The 17,229-nt window shown below is 42.6% G+C and overlaps 1 protein-coding gene across 8 annotated transcripts in view; it reads left to right on the forward strand.

Moving 5' to 3' along the window:
- Positions 1-231: 231 nt before the first annotated feature.
- LOC110488342 (retinoic acid receptor RXR-beta-A) overlaps positions 232-17,229 on the forward strand; it is a 38,104-nt gene continuing 21,106 nt past the window's right edge. For 6 of the 8 annotated variants that reach the window (XM_090228461.1, XM_090228465.1, XM_090228463.1 and 3 more), the window contains exons 1-3: positions 425-599; positions 1,095-1,241; positions 12,400-12,629. In XM_090228461.1, coding sequence (XP_090084587.1) covers positions 1,226-1,241; positions 12,400-12,629 — 246 coding nt within the window. In that variant the 5' untranslated portion in view covers positions 425-599; positions 1,095-1,225. Of the gene's footprint in view, positions 600-1,094; positions 1,242-12,399; positions 12,630-17,229 lie in introns of all 8 variants that reach the window. The other 2 variants (XM_090228462.1, XM_090228466.1) reach the window with 2 other exon arrangements.

The following is a 17,229-nucleotide window of genomic DNA, read 5'->3' on the forward strand; positions in this document are numbered from 1 at the left end:
TCCACTACAGCCCCGTCGATGTTAATGGGGGCCTGATCGGACCACCTTTTCCCGTAGTCCACGATCACCTCCTTTGTCTTGCTCACATTGAGGGAGAGGTTGTTGTCTTGGCACCACACTGACAGTTCTCTGACCTCCTCCCTATAGGCCGTCTCATCGTTGTCTGTGAACAGGCCTACCACTGTTGTGTCGTCAGCAAACGTAATGATGGTGTTGGAGTCATGTTTGGCCACGCAGTCGTGGGTGAACAGGGAATACAGGAGGGGACTAAGTACACACCATTGAGAGGCCCCAGTGTTAATATTCCCCATGTAATGTTAATGGGGAACCTGGCTGCATGTTATTAAAGTGTCATGTAAATGCATCATAATGCTCATTACAGACGTTCAGATTTATAGTATTATTTAAATTACAAAACCTCTTCAGACTGTACTGTCTTTGGTACAGTAGCTACCGTTACTCAGTCAACCACAGGCAGCAGGGCAGGGGAAGGGAGGACTGACGACGAGGGAAAGTGGGGAGAGAGGAAGAACTCGTGGCCTGCCTGCCTGACCTACTACCATATTTTTTTCATGCAAAGAAACTGCACGATCAAGAACGTTAGTAGCTGGCTATAATTATTGTTGATGCATAGCATAGTTTGTGTTAGCATTAACGCTATATCTTACTGTTGGGGAAATGAATAGCTAATATGAATTGTTTCCAAACTGACGTTATCTCTGGTTAGTTGTTGCACTACGCTAGCCAGCTAGCTCGGTTGCTAACTGTACCAATGATACAAAACGCTCATTCCTTTATGGCTGCACTGTCTACAGGCCAATATTTTGTCGACTCAGCGTTTGTAGCAATCTAGTTAGATCGTAATTGTAGATAGCTAACGTTAGCTAGCTAAGTGGTTTGTTATTAGCTTGTTTTGTTACCCAGTCGGGCTAAGCTAGTTAGCCAGCAAACGATAACGTTATGCTTCTTGGCCAAAATACACACGTACACTAATGAGAATGGGTCCTCATGTCTCATGTTAGGAAAGACTTGGCCATGCCAAATTTAGACATTTGCGGCTGTTATTTCATTATTTTGTTTTGGATTTTTTTCAGCCCTGTTTTTGGTCCCCCAAATCGACTCTGGCCCGGGCCTCACTCAGTCCGCGGTCTTGAGTTGGGTAGCAGGGGTGATTGAAGCACGTCTATCGGTGTCACAGCGCGTCTTTTCCACCAAGGAGGCAGTCATGGGCGACAGCAGAGGTAAGAAGGCCATCGGTGTTTTCGAATGAAGTTCGCTAACTGTCAATCCATGTTTACACTTTGTCTTTATGTTCCAGTGGTTAACCATACTAGTTAGCTAGTGCATTAACGATGCTTGCTAACTATTTGACTTGCCTAGTTAAATAAAACATTGGCTCAAGGCATAACAAGTTACTAAGTTACCTTACTGAATAGCTTAGCTAGCTATAGCTACCAGGATGCTCTCACAAACTACACAAAAAAAACATATCACTCCAATTGTGTCGGATTATTTAGCATTTAATACACAATTATTTGTATATACTGCTTGAAAATAATGACCGCTAAATTGTGTAAATGTTCCTTTCAAGCCAGAATGTTGAATTAAATATATTTGAAGTTACCGGTTGTCTGTGGTGTAAGTCCTTCAGATGATCGACATTTAATAGGAAAGTATTGTTTACCCAACTGTTTAGAGTGCCGGTACTGAATGAGAAATGTCTATCAGCTGGCACATGCACAAAACCATGTAAACACCCGCTGACACAAGTATCAAATCTATTTATGTAGCCCTTACATCAGCTGATATCTCAAAGTGCTGTACAGAAACCCAGCCTAAAACCCCAAACAGCAAGCAATGCAGGTGTAGAAGCACGGTGGCTAGGAAAAACTCCATAGAAAGGCCAAAACCTAGGAAGAAACCTAGAGAAGAACCAGGCTATGAGGGGTGGCCAGACCTCTTCTGGCTGTGCCGGGTGGAGATTATAACAGAACATGGCCAAGATGTTCAAATGTTCATAAATGACCAGCATGGTCAAATAATAATAATCACAGTGGTTGTCGAGGGTGCAACAGGTCAGCACCTCAGGAGTAAATGTCAGTTGGCTTTTCATAGCCGATCATTGAGAGTATCTCTACTGCTCCTGCTGTCTCTAGAGAGTTGAAAACAGCAGGACTGGGACAGGTAGCACATCCGGTGAACAGGTCAGGGTTCCATAGCCGCAGGCAGAACAGTTAAAACTGGAGCAGCAGCACGGCCAGGTAGACTGGGGACAGCAAGGAGTCATCGTGCCAGGTGGTCCTGAGGCATGGTCCTAGGGCTCAGGTCCCCCGAGAGAGGGAAAGAAAGAGAGAATTAGAGAGAGCACACTTAAATTCACACAGGACACTGGAGAAATACTCCAGATATAACAGACTGACCCTATCCCCCTGACACATAAACTACTACAGCATAAATACTTGAGGCTGAGACAGGAGGGGTCAGGAGACACACGTACATAATTGGGACCGTGCTCCAACCCATCCAGGACGTCTACTCAAAACGGTGCCTGAGAAAAGCCATCAGCATCAAGGACCACAGCCCCGAGGTGTTCACTCCCCTACCGTCGGGCAGACAGTATTGGACTATATCTGATATCAACAGGCTCCGAGACAGTTTCTTTCTACAAGCCATGAGACTGCTGAACGGGATGGACCACCTGCACTGACTCTCCGCACACATGCACTCACACACAGATATCCACTCATACATCACAACTGCTGCTACCAGACTCTTATTATGAGTACTAAATACTGCGCAATTTAAACACTTGCCCCCAATCCTCCCTTCCCCTAAACACGTGGAAATATTGGACTATACATTGTGCCTTCCTGTATTAACTATTCTACTGAGCCTTTGACTTTGTATTCTTTTATTTTATTATTTCTTATTGTTGCATTGTCGAGAAGGAACCTGCAAGTAAGCGTTTTAGTTGGAATGTGTACCCCTTACATAAGACCAATAAAACTTGACTTCAGTAAGTATGCGGGCTTTGCATGCATGTACTTCCATCTTGTGCACATGCCTTCGGTCATGAGCAAAGGTGTGCACGCGATGCATGCATACGAACTGAAGTCATCAGGTATTTACATGGTTTTGCACGTGCCAGGTGATAATAGAAACTTCACTACCGGCACTCTTAACAATAAACAATTACTTTCCTGTTGCTATTTTGTCTCGTATTTTGAACATCTGAAGGACCAACACCACAGACAACTGGTAGATTAAGTTCTAATGTAATTTAATTCAACATTCTGGCTTGTAAGGAACATTTACACGATTTTACAGTCATTAGTTTCAGGCTGTATATACCAATTAATTGTTTAAATACCCGATTAATCAAACTACTCTGCTTTATTCAACCTCCATTGGCTTCCTGTTCAATACAGGCCCTCAAGGGTGATGCACCTAAATACATATGCCAACGTATAGAGAACTACCTGCACGCACACTACAATTGTCAGACTCAAACAGGCTGGTCACACCAGCTACAAGCCTGTGCATCATGGGTGACCTACACATGTCAAGGAGGCAGCTTCAACTTCCTTTTTTAAAACACAACTAAAGACCTACCTGTTCGAGCTAGCTTTTTACGTTTTATGATGGTGTAGGCCGTCATTGTAAATAAGAATTTATTCTTAACTGACTTGCCTAGTTAAATAAAGGTTAAATAAATAAATGCAAAATGAATTGCTTAATCTCTTGTTTTGTATTAGTAGGCAATGGTTTGATGTATTGTGATTTTTTTTCTGTACATTTTACTGTATTGTTGCTGAATTTTGTTTTCTAACAGTGCCTTCAAAAAGTACCCCACCTCCCCTTGACTTTTTCCACATGATGTGTTACAGCCTGAATTTAAAATGTATTTCATTTAAATTTTGTCACTGATCTACACATAATACCCTATGTCACAGTGGGAATTTTGTTTTTCGAAATGTTTACAAATTAATAAAAAATGAAAAGCTGAAATTTTCTTGAGTCAAGTATTCAACCCTTTCATTATGGCAAACCTAAATTAGTTCAGGAGTAGAAATGTGCTTAATAAGTTGCATAGACTCAATCTGTGTACAATAATAGTGTTTAACCTGATTTTTCAATGACTGCCCCATTGCTGTACTCCGACACACACAATTATATGTAAGGTCCCTCAGTCGAGCAGTGAATTTCAAGCACCGATTCAACTACAAAGACAAGGGAAGTTTTCCAATGGTTTCCAATGAAGGGCACCTATTGGTAGGTGGGTAAAAAAAATAGAAGCAGACATTGAATATCCCTTCAAGCATTTATTAATTACACTTTGGACAGTGTGTCACTACAAAGACACAGGCACCCTTCCTAATTCGAGTTACCAAAGAGTGAAAAAACGCTCAGGGATTTCACCATGAGGCCAATGGTGATTTTAAATAAGAGTTTAATGGCTGTGATAGGAGAAAACTGAGGATGGATCAACAACATTGTAGTTATTCCACAATACTAACAGAAATAACAGGGAAAAGGAAGCCTGTACAGAATACAAATAATCCAAAACATGCATCCTGTTTGCAATAAAGCACTAAAGTAAGACTGCAAAAAAGTTGTATTCAGGACAGAAAGTTATGTACGGGGCAAATCAAACACATCACTGAGTACCACTCTTCATATTTTCAAGCATGGTGGTAGCTGCATCATTTTATAGGTATTCTTGTGACCGGCAAGGACTAGAGAGTTTTTTAGGGTAAAAAGACATGGAATAGAGCTAAGCACAAGCAAAATCCTAGAGGAAAACCTGGTTCAATCTGTATTCCACCAGACACTTGGAGATACCTTAGTCATGGACTGTTCCCTCTGCTACCGCACGGCAAGCGGTACCGGAGCGCCAAGTCTAGGTCCAAAAGGCTTCTTAACAGCTTCTACCCACAAGCCATAAGACTCCTGAACAGCTAATCAAAGGGCTACCCAGACCCCTCTTTTACGCTGCTGCTACTCTCCGTTTATTATCTATGCATAGTCACTTTAACTGTAGGGGTACCTGCATGTACATATTACCTTGAATAACCGGTGCCCCCCGCACATTGACTCTACCGGTACCCCTTGTATATAGCCTCGCTATTGTTATTTTACTGCGGCTGTTTAATTATTTGCTACTTTTATTTGCTATTTATTATCTCTTTTTTTAGTTAATTTTTTTTCTTAACTTCTTAAAAGCATTGTTGGTTAAGGGCTTGTAAGTAAGCATTTCACTATAAGGTCTACACCTATTGTATTCGGAGCATGTGACAAATAAAGTTTGAATTGATTTAAACAATGTTATGTTACTTTCAGCAGAACAATTACCTAAAACACAAGGCCTAATATAGACTGGAGTTACTTACCAAGACGATATTGACTGATCTTGAGTGGCCTAGATACAGTTTTGACTTAAATCTGCTTGGAAATCTATGGCAAGACTTAAATGGCAGTCTATCAGTGATCAACAACCGAATTGACAGAGCTTGAATATTAAAAAATATATAATTGTACAATCCAGGTGTGCAAAGACCTTCGATTTAGAAAGACACACAGCTGTAATAGCTGCCAAAGGTTATTCTATCATGTATTGACTCGGGGTTGAATACTTATCTAATCAAGATATATCAAGATATATTTGTTTTATTTTCCATTGATAAAAAAAAAGTTATGTTTTCTTCAACTTTGACATTACAGAGTATTTTGTGCAGATCGTTGACAAAAAAATGACAATTCAATTCATTTTTATCCCACTTTGTGACACAACATTGTGGAAAATGTCAAGGGGTCTGTATACTCGTTGATGGCACTGTATGTGCAATGAGCGTCGGAAATGCGCTTTACAAAATGTATTATTATTACTAGCTAGGTTTCCATCCAATTTGTGACAGATTTTCATGCAAATATTCTAAAATCTGCATAAAACAATACGTGCATTTTACACGCCAGAGATGTTTCCTTTAAACTTAGATTTTGTGGCTCAAAGCCTGTGCATGATGACGTAGTGCACATAAATAACTTTTGCCGTCAAATTCCCATGTACAAGTAAAAAAAGACAAGTTAAATTGGTTTCGATCGCATTTTCAACTGATGGTCTTGTTACAAAAACCCTTATATAGCAAATGTGCCCTCTCTGGTCTTGGTACATACGCTCTAGCCAATAGCTCGTAGATACAGTACGGGTAGGCTACCTACATTGCGATTATTATGGATAAGAGCGACATTATTTGTATATATCAAACGGCAGCCAAGCATCGTTCATCAGAATAAGACCCTCGATATTTATTCAAAAGGAGCATCAAACTCATCATCACCTTGCACATTCACCACCTTGTGAATGTATTTCATCTGTAGCCTAATAAACTGCATGCTTTCCCGAGTCGTAGTGGGAAGACCACATTATATTTGCACACAAAAAGATCCCACCATGTTAAATGAACAAATTGTCTGTCGGCATTTTAAATTTGTAACAGCATTTCATGTTTCCATCAGCCGGTCATGACTTTTTTCTTGTCAGGTAATTCATCCGCATTAAATGGTTGTATGGGAACGTGGTTGTTGTTATTAATTATTGCTTATACATAATTATTCCCAGAGATATATAAGGCCTAGCTTCATTTCAGCTAAACCTAGGGTATGGCAAAGTGACATGGGAGGGGTTGGAGGGGGTTATTATAAAGTTGAAGCTCATTTTTTGTATTTCTACACTGTAAAAACTCCAAATGCTATATATGATAATATAAATATGATAACAAATTGACTCCAGCCATTATCACATTGGCTGCTGTAACTTCATTCACCTCAGTTGATAGGGAACTTAACATTCTACAACACGTGTCATATAGCAATTAGCTGCTACGCAGTAGCTCAGCACCGGGTTAAAAAACTCTAGTTTAGTTTCATGTCAAGTCAAACAGTAGTTAACTAGCCATCTACTGCCATCTTCACCTCCGCACTGTTTTGAGAGAAGTTGTACTGTTTAATGCAGAGCTGCATCTATGCGCTGTCCTAAAGCCAGCCAGCCGGGAAAACAGCCTTCCTTCCATGCTCTGAGCCATCCACCAGCCAGCTGGGCAAGCAGACTTCCCGCCCTGCTCTGAGCCGTCTGCATGGTCCTGAAGCCAGCCAACCGGTCAGTCAAAAAGCAAGCCGTGGGCCTCCTGGGTGGCGCAGCGGTCTAAGGCACTGCAGTGCTAGAGGCGTCACTACAGATCCGTGTTTGATCCCGGGCTGTGTCGCAGCCGGCCGCGACCGGGAGACCTATAAGGCGGCGCACAATTGGCCCAGCGTCGTCCGGGTTAGGGGAGTGTTTGGCCGGCTGGGATGTCCTTGTCCCATCTCGCTCTAGCAACTCCTTGTGGCGGCCGGGTGCATGCACGCTGATTTCGGTCGCCAGCTGTACGGAGGAGACGCATTGGTGCAGCTGGCTTCTGGGTTAAGCAAGCATGTGTCAAGAAGCAGTGTGGCTTGGCGGGGTCGTGTTTCGGAAGACGCATGGCTTTCAACCTTCGCCTCTCCGGAGTCCGTACGGGAGTTGCATTGATGGGACGAGACTGTATATTGGATATCACGAAACTGGGGAGAAAAAGTGGTAAAAGTACCAAAAAGAAAAAGCCAGCCGAGATCTATCGCTCAGATTTCTTTCTATAAAAATGTAACATTAACTTAATTTAAAACAGTTCTGTAAGAATGAGGTTTGTGCAGTCTGCCATACATTATCACAGCATATTGACTATATGCCTGGCCTAATACATTATCACAGCATATTGACTATATGCCTGGCCTAATACACTATCACAGCATATTGACTAAATGCCTGGCCTAATACATTATCACAGCATATTGACTATATGCCTGGCCTAATACACTATCACAGCATATTGACTAAATGCCTGGCCTAATACATTATCACAGCAAATTGACTATCTGCCTGGCCTGCCAATATTGTCCTTCTCAGGCCATATAATATTTCAAAACTCAAGCTTTGATAACAAAATAGATCAGTTGGTGTAGCACCTGTGAGCCACAGTTGAGCATAAATTGAAATGATTCGCAAATAATTTGCTTTTTTATTTTACTGGATTGATGGTACCACTCATCTGATGGTCATGGTGCTTTCAAGACAACTGGGAACTCGACTGAGAACTGGGAACTTTTTTCCTAAGTTCCCAGTTGTCTTGAACACACGGAAGTCTGAGATTTCCGAGTTGCCAGTTGTATTGAACATGGCATTAGTCTCAGCAGAGGAAGGGAGAGAGCAGCAGTCCCTGCTCTCTCCTTTTTTGCGGGGCTCCTATCCGGCCGTGATTGGGAGTCCCATAGGGCGGCGCACAATTGGCACAACGTCGTCCGGGTATGGCCGGGGTAGGCCGTCGTTATAAATAAGAATTTGTTCTTAGCTGACTTGCCTGGTTAAATAAAGGTTAGACTGACCAGAGAGAGGGGATATCATCTTCCACCTAATGGCTAAACTTGAGTCGCACCTCATCTTCCTTCTGCACAAATTCATGTTGTTCCTATGACCAGAGAAAGTGAAATATTTATTAATATTAAAATAGACATACAGGAGCCACTAATAATAATAAAAACTCAGGGTTATTCCTATACTAAAGGGCTGAAGAGAAAACACAGTGTGGAACTGAATGCCCTTGAATCTGAACTCTCTGAGCTAGAGAAAACCTACCAAAGAGGCCCGACTAAAGATATATATATAGGCTTTTGGTAAATAAAAAACTGAAATATAATATTCTGAACACATATCAAGCTGAGAGGGCCATCAATAAATCAAAACAGCGTTATTACGAGCTTGGAGAGAAAGCTCACAAAGTGTTGGCATGGCAACTGAAAGCAGAGGAAAGTAGGAGGACGATTAATGCTATAGAAACTCTTACTAATGAGATATCTTTCGACCCTACTGAAATTAATAATACTGTAAAAAAAATACTATGAAGACCTCTACACTTCCCAATCAAGCAATGATCTATAAGAGAGACTCCCTTTTCTTCTCTCTCAACCTCCAGTGCCTGTCAGAGGAAGACAGAGAGCGCCTGAGTGAACACTTCTCAGTTCCTGAATTGTTGGAGGCCATTAAATCCTTACCTTCTAATAAATCTCCTGGAGAGGATTGCTTCCCTCCAGAGTTCTATAACAAATTTAGGGAGCTGTTGGTCACCTACCTTATGGAGGTACTTTAAAAAGCCGGGGAAGACAACCGCTTTCCAGAGTCTTTCTCTCAAGCAGTGATTACTGTAATCCACAAGAAAGGGAAAAACCCGCTAAAGTGCGCCTCCTATAGACCAATCTCTCTCCTTAACACGGATTGTAAACTGGTCACCAAGATGCTATCTAAGAGACTGGAGTCATGTCTTCCCTTGTTGGTCAACCCAGATCAGACTGGCTCCATAATGAATAGATTGTCCTCCAATAATCTCAGAAGGTTCTTTGATATGATTCACCTTGCTAACAAAAACAAAATACCCAGTGTCGCAGTCTCCCTCGACGCTGAAATGGTCTTTGATAGGGTTGAATGGCCATACTTCTTTCGCGTCTTGGAAGAGTTTGGTTTAGGTACCGTGTTTGTAAATTTGATAAAAATCACTCTACAAATTTCCTAAAGCTAGGATTGCTACCAATGGGATTACTTCCTCCTCTTTCCCTCTTTATAGGGGGAACAGACAAGGTTGCCCAACTAGCCCCCACCTCTTTGCCCTCGCCATCGAACCGTTGGCTGAGGCTATTAGAACGTGCCCTGACATACATGGCTTAGAGGTGGGCCCCCATACCCATAAGTTATCACTCTTTGCGGATGACCTTATTTTATTTCTAACAAACCCAGAACATTCCCTCTCTCACTTGCAGATCCTACTACAGTGTTATAGTTCTTTCTCTGGATATAAGGTCAGTTTTGATAAAAGCGAAATCTAACCGTTGTCTGTCTTTGACCATCATACCATCTAGCACAAGTTTCCTTTTAGAAGGGGCTTCACATATTTGGGCATAATGGTGGATGTTAATCTGAACAAACTCTACAAACTCAATCTGGCAAGTTTATTGCAAAAGGTGGAGGGTGACCTTTGTAAATGGATGGACTTGCCTCTCACTCTACTGGGTAGAATCAATGTAGTTAAAATGAATGTCCTGCCCAGATTTCTATATTTGTTTCAATCTCTCCCTATCTCTGTTCCCGCAGCATTCTTTTCCTCTCTTTCGACAAGCTGACCAGACGTTTTATCTGGCACGGCAAAACCCCTAGGGTTGGCCTGGATAAACTGACACTTGATTACGGTCAAGGGGGCTTAAACCTCCCCAATTTTAGAATGTACTACTGGGCTGCAAAGTCTAGGCTCAGAGGTTTGACTGGTCCCTTTTCCTCATGGTTGAACATTGAAAAGTTTGAGGTAAATGATGACACTGGGGCAGAATTGTTTTACAAATGGGACAGAAAATCTGTAAAAACCATCCCAGACAACCCTTTAACTATACATTCTGTCCTGTCATGGTGCAAACTGCATGAGCTGTTCAGACGAGGGGGATTCCTTTCCCCTAAAACCCCTTTATGGAACAATAGATTGATCCCTATGTTTTTCCAGAATAGTAACTTTAGACCATGGTCTGATAAGGGGATCACTCTTCTGGAACATTGTTACGAGGAGGGAGTTCTTATGTCTTTTGATCAGCTGAAACAGAAATACCACTTGCCTAACAGGGACTTCTTTAGCTACCTACAACTACAAAACTTTATTAAGGGGACTCTGAAGGGACAATGGAACCTACCTAAGATGTCACCTATTGAACAACTCTGCCACGCAAGACCAACCACTGTTCAAGACCATTTCCCGTGTTTACGATGCTCTTATGTCAGGACTAACACTGCCTGAGCTAGATAAACCCCGACTTAGATGGGAAAAAGATCTGGCTATTGATCCTGATGAGGATCTATGGAGTGACCTATGCAGGGATGGTGTTACATCCACATTGAACTCCAGTTACAGACTGATCCAGTTTAATTTCCTCCATCAGCTCTATATCACCCCATCTAGACTGCACAAGTTCTACCCAGATATCTCCTCCCTATGTTTTAGATGTGGCTCAGATGAAGGAACATTCCTCCCTTCCACTTGGCAGTGTTCAAAACTACACGGTTTCTGGCAGGGGTATACGATACCATATCCTCAATTCACAGGGTTGCATTCCCTTTAGACCCGGAGGTCTGTCTACTGGGTAACTTTACTAACACCAATCTTAAGCAAAGCCATACTGTAAAGCTAACAGAAATATTGCTAGCGATTGCCAAGAAATGTATTGCCTTGATATGTAAATCGTATTCCTCCCTGCCAGTTGCAATCGGAAGTTAATAGTTGTATCCCACTGGAGAAAATCACTTACTGCTTGAGGAATAAGTTAAAGACATTTTACAGAATTTGGCAACCTTTTATTGACTCTATGGAGAATCTCCCCCCACATCACATTGATTAAATCTCTTTATAATCCTTACATTACGTGTGAAACCTTATTTATAATATGTAGCTTACGGCATCTAATGTCTCATTATTCATTTTTATTTTACTCTTTATTATTACTTATTTATTGTATGTTTGTGTATATAATTATAATTATAATAATTTTTTGCTTAATATTTTTTCACTTTTGTTCTTAATTGGAAAATGCAAAATAAAATATATATTAAAAAAAAATAATTAAACGCAGGGTTATCGGATACACTTGGCTACTCATAGTAGGGAGAAGCTCGTTGTATGTTTTGGAATAGTGTTGACAGTGCTGAATAACCTTCGACATGAACTCGCTCATAGAAACAGATGCTCTTTGCTCTATTCAGTCTCTCTCTGGTCATGGTTTTAAAGTTATGAAATTTCATGTAGGCTTGTATCAAACTTTGCTGTGGCAAGGGTCGTGGAAGCCGTACGCGGTGTTGTGAGCTATCCGATTGGCCAGCGCAGAAGGCACACTCGATTTAGCCACGGATCTGCCGGCTAGGCAGAGTTAGTCTTTTCAGACAAATGAAATGGTTGGAAATGGGAACACTTTGCCTACCCGTTGCGCAGGGCTTTTGACCGCCAACACCGCATCACCGCAAAAAAATAAAAGGAGTGGACTTTTCTACAGAAATGTTTGTTGATCGACTAGGAAGGCATTGAAGATCTACCAGTTGGTGACCACTGCGCTATACTGTATTTGTCTTTTAATCGGGATTGGAAGTATTTTGGTGGCCTATTTTAAATTGTTGGTGTTGAGCTAGGTTATGGCGACTAACTTCATTGTAGCTAGGAAAACTATCAATAATTATATTTTCTTAAACTTGAGTTGTATGTAGGGTATCATCACTCTCTGCCATGTAATTCCTGTCATTTTCACCAGATTCCCGCAGCCCAGACAGCTCCTCTGTGTCCTCCCCTCCCTCGGGCCTGCACTCACCCCCCCTGACCCCCACAGCTGCCGCCATGACGTCTCTGCCGCCCTTCACCTCGGACGTCAACAGCCCCACCAGCAGCATGGGCTCGCCCTTCTCTGTCATCAGCTCCTCTTTGGGGTCGCCATGCCTGCCCGGGACACCCTCGGTGGGCTACGGCCCCATTAGCAGCCCCCAGGTGAGCCCTGAGTTCCAGACAGGTAGCTAACACTTCTATTCTACCACTCCTCTCCTTCTGCCTTTATCTTTCATCCATCACCTCTCAGGGCCATTCAGAGATGGGAAGTTAGAAATATGGGTCAATAAATGCTGCTTTACACTAGTTGCCTGTGAGAACCAAGTGTGACTATATAGGCTGCATTCAACATGTGCGTCTCTGCCAGCACTTGCCTCTTTGGTGATTGGTTGAGAAGAATATCACTTGTTGAGAGCACTTTTATGGTAAATAAACCTTGGCTGCTATTTTATGGCCCCCAAACTTTGCTATATACTGTGATTTATGTTGTAGGGCAATGGTGATGGGGACAAATTGATACAGTTACATATCGGGATATTATTTGTGACGATATATTGTATTGTTTTGGCAATATTGCTCTATTATTTGTGCACTAGTTGGCTATACCTGCACCAAAACCCCAGTATTCCATATTTTTGTTTTCCGCACTTTTATTCCCATGACTGATCGTATTATCATGGCTCTGTCTTGTCCCTTTGCAGCAGAAATATGCTGAGCAATATGTTTGGAACATTGAATCGCAATCAAAGTATCTAATTTAAATTCGTATTGAATCGTGAGAATCTCAATACATGTCGTATCGAACAGCTTAGCGTCGTGATAATATCGTGAGGTCCCTGGCAATTCCCAGCCCTGTAGGTCAAGTGAAATTGCGGAGAACTACCAAAGGCTATCGTGAAACGATACATATCTACACTGAACAAAAATATAAACGCAACATGCAACAATTTCAATCAGTCCATTGAAATAAATTCATTACGCCCTAATCTATGGATTTCACAAGACTGGAAATACAGATATGCGTCTGTTGGTCGCATATACCTTTAAAAAAGGTAGGGGCGTATATCAGAAAACCAGTCAGTATCTGGTGTGACCACCATTTGACTCATGCAGCGCGACATAGATTTGACCTTCGCATAGATTTGATCAGGCTGTTTGTGGCCTGTGGAATGTTGTCCCACTCCTTCAATGGCTGTTGCGAAGTTGCAGGATATTGGTGGGAACTGGAACAAACTGTCGTACATGTCGATCCAAAGCTTCCCAAACATGCTCAATGGGTCTGGTGAGTATTCAGGCCATGGAAACACTGGGACATTTTCCACTTCTAGGAATTGTGTACAGATCCTTGCGACATAGGGCAGTGCATTATCATGCTGAAACATGAGGTGGGCAGGGATTAAAAATAAAATACAAATATAGGACAAAACACACATCACGACAAGAGAGGCACCACAACTCTACATAAAGAGAGACCTAAGACAACAACAGCATGGCAGCAACACATGACAACACAGCATGGTAGCAACACAACATGACAACAACATGGTAGCAACACAACATGGTAGCAGCACAAAACATGGTAAAAATGTTATTGGGCACAGACAACAGCACAAAGGGCAAGAAGGTAGAGACAACAATTTGATAGTAAAACTCTTATCCAGAGGCGGCGCTCCTACTGGCTGGGGACTTTAATGCAGAAAAACTTAAATCTGTTTTACCAAATTTCTATCAGCATGTTACTCCACACACAGAGACGCATACAAAGCTCTCCCTCACCCTCCATTTTGAAAATCTGACCATAATTCTATCTTCCTGATTCCTGCTTACACGCAAAAATTAAGGCAGGAAGCACCAGTGACTCGGTCAATAAAAAGTGGTCAAATGATGGCATTGAGGAGTACACCTCATCAGTCATTGGCTTCATCAATAAGTGCATCGATGACGTCCCCACCACAGTGACTGTACGTACATACCCAAACCAGAAGCCATGGATTATAGGCAACATCCGCACTGAGCTAAAGGCTAGAGCTTCCGCTTTCAAGAAGCGGGACTCTAACCCGGAAACTGATAAGAAATCCCGTTATGCCCTCTGACAAACCATCAAACAGGCAAAGTGTCAATACAGGACTAAGATTGAATCGTACTACACTGGCTCCGACGCTCAACGGATGTGGCAGGGCTTGCAAACCATTACAGACTACGAAGAGAAGCACAGCCGAGAGCTGCCCAGTGACACGAGCCTACCAGACGAGCTAAACTAGTTCTATGCTCGCTTCGAGGCAAATAACACTGAAACATGCATGAGAGCACCAGCTGTCCCGGGCAACTGTGTGATTGCGCTCTCCGCAGCCGATGTAAGTAAGATCTTTAAACAAGTCAACATTCACAAGGCCGCAGGGCTAGACGGATTACCAGGACGTGTAATGCGAGCATGCGCTGACCAACTTGCAAGTGTCTTCACTGACATTTTCAACCTCTTCCTGTCCGAGTCTGTAATACCAACATGTTTTAAGCAGACCACCATAGTCCCTGTGCCCAAGAACACTAAGGTAACCTGCCTAAATGACTACCGACGCATAGGCGAGGTGCTGGCTAGCGGAGTAGAACATTTGAAAATAAAAGACTCACTCTAGGAGCTCAGATGCAAAAATGTAATTACCAACGCTTCGACAGCGAAGACAGCTGTTGAAACATTTTTGCATCTGAGCTCCTAAAGGGTATGTAACAACACATCCGCCACACTGATCCTCAACACAGGGGCCCCTCAGTGGTGCGTGCTCAGTCCCCTCCTGTACTCCCTGTTCACTCATATGAGTACACGCCTTGGCACGACTCCAACACCATCATTAAATTTGCAGATGACACAACAGTGGTAGGCCTGATCACCGACAACAACGAGACAGCCTATAGAGAGGAGGTCCGAGACATGGCCGTGTGGTGCCAGGACAACAACCTCTCCCTCAACGTGATCAAGACTAAGGGGATGATTGTGGACTACAGGAAAAGGAGGACCGAGCACGCCCCCATTCTCATCAACGGGAATGTAGTGGAGCAGGTTGACAGCTTCAAGTTCCTTGGTGTTCACATCAACAACAAACTAACATGGTCCAAGCACACCAAGACAGTCGTGAAGAGGGCACGACAAAACCTATTCCCCATCAGGAGACCGAAAAGATTTGGCATGAGTCCTCAGATCCTCAAAAGGTTCTATAGCTGCACAGCCACTTTTATAACTCTACCTACGTGTACATATTACCTCAATTACCTCGACTAACCGGTGCCCCCTGCACATTGACTGTAACGGTAACCCTGTATATAGTCTCGCTATTGTTATTTTATTGCTGGTCTTTAACTACTTATTTTTATTTCTTATTCTCATTCATATTTCTTAAACTGCATTGTTGGTTAAGGGCTTGTAAGTAAGCATTTCCCTGTAAGGAATACCTGTTGTATTCGGCTGTGACGAATAAGATTTGATTTGAACAATACATCACGCGAAGCAGCCACAACTGTCAGTGTGAGTGTCCACGATTGAGTCTTTGAATGAGGAGATGTAGATAAAACTGTCCAGTTTGAGTGTTTGTTTCAGCTCGTTCCAGTCGCTAGCTGCAGCGAACTGAAAAGAGGAGCGACCCAGGGATGTGTGTGCTTTGGGGACCTTTAACAGAATGTGACTAGCAGAACGGGTGCTGTATGTGCAGGATGAGGGCTGCAGTAGGCATCTCAGATAGGGGGGAGTGAGGCCTAAGATGGTTTTTACAAATAAGCATCAACCAGTGTGTCTTGCAAAGGGTATATAGAGATGACCAGTTTACAGAGGAATATAGAGTGCAGTGATGTGTCCTATAAGGAGTATTGGTGGCAAATCTGATGGCCGAATGGTAAAGACGATTTAGCCTCTCGAGAGCACCCTTTCCTGCCTATCTATAAATTACGTCTCCATAATCGAGCATGGGTATGATGGTCATCTGAATCAGGGTTAGTTTGGCAGCTGGGGTAAAAGAGGAACGATTACGATAGAGGAAACCAAGTCTAGATTTAACCTTAGCCTGCAGCTTTGATATGTGCTGAGAGAAGGACAGTGTACCCTCTAGCCATACTCCCAAGTATTTGTATGAGGTGACTACCTCAAGCTCTATACCTTCAGAGGTCACACCTGTGGGGAAAGGGGCATTCTTCTTACCAAACCACATGACCTTTTTTTCGGAGGTGTTCAGAACAAGGTTAAGGGCAGAGAAAGCTTGTTGGACACTAAGATGGCTTTGTTGTAGAACGTTTAACACAAAATCCAGGGAGGGGCCAGCTGAGTATAAGACTGTATCTGCATATAAATGGCTGAGAGAGCTTTATACTGCCTGAGTTATGTTGTTGATGTAAATTGAGAAGAGTTTGGGGCCTAGGATCGAGCCTTGGAGTACACTCTTGGTGACAGGCAGTGGCTGAGACAGCAGATGTTCTGACTTTATACACTGCATTCTTTGAGAGAGGTAGTTTGCAAACCAGGCCAAAGACCCCTCAGGGACACCAATACTCCTTAGCCGGCCCACAGGAATGGAATGCTCAGCCGTATCAAAAGCTTTGGCCAAGTCAATAAAAATAGCAGCACAACATTGCTTAGAATCAAGGGCAATGGTGACACATCCATAACCTGAGCAGAAACCAGATTGCATACCAGAGAGAATACTATAGACATCAAGAAAGACAGTCAGTTGATTATTGACAAGTTTTTCCAACGCTTTTGATAAACAGGGCAAAATAGAAG

Source organism: Oncorhynchus mykiss, chromosome 30 (assembly GCF_057628025.1).
Source record: "Oncorhynchus mykiss isolate SJ-2025 chromosome 30, ASM5762802v1, whole genome shotgun sequence".
NCBI classification, from domain to species: domain Eukaryota; kingdom Metazoa; phylum Chordata; class Actinopteri; order Salmoniformes; family Salmonidae; genus Oncorhynchus; species Oncorhynchus mykiss.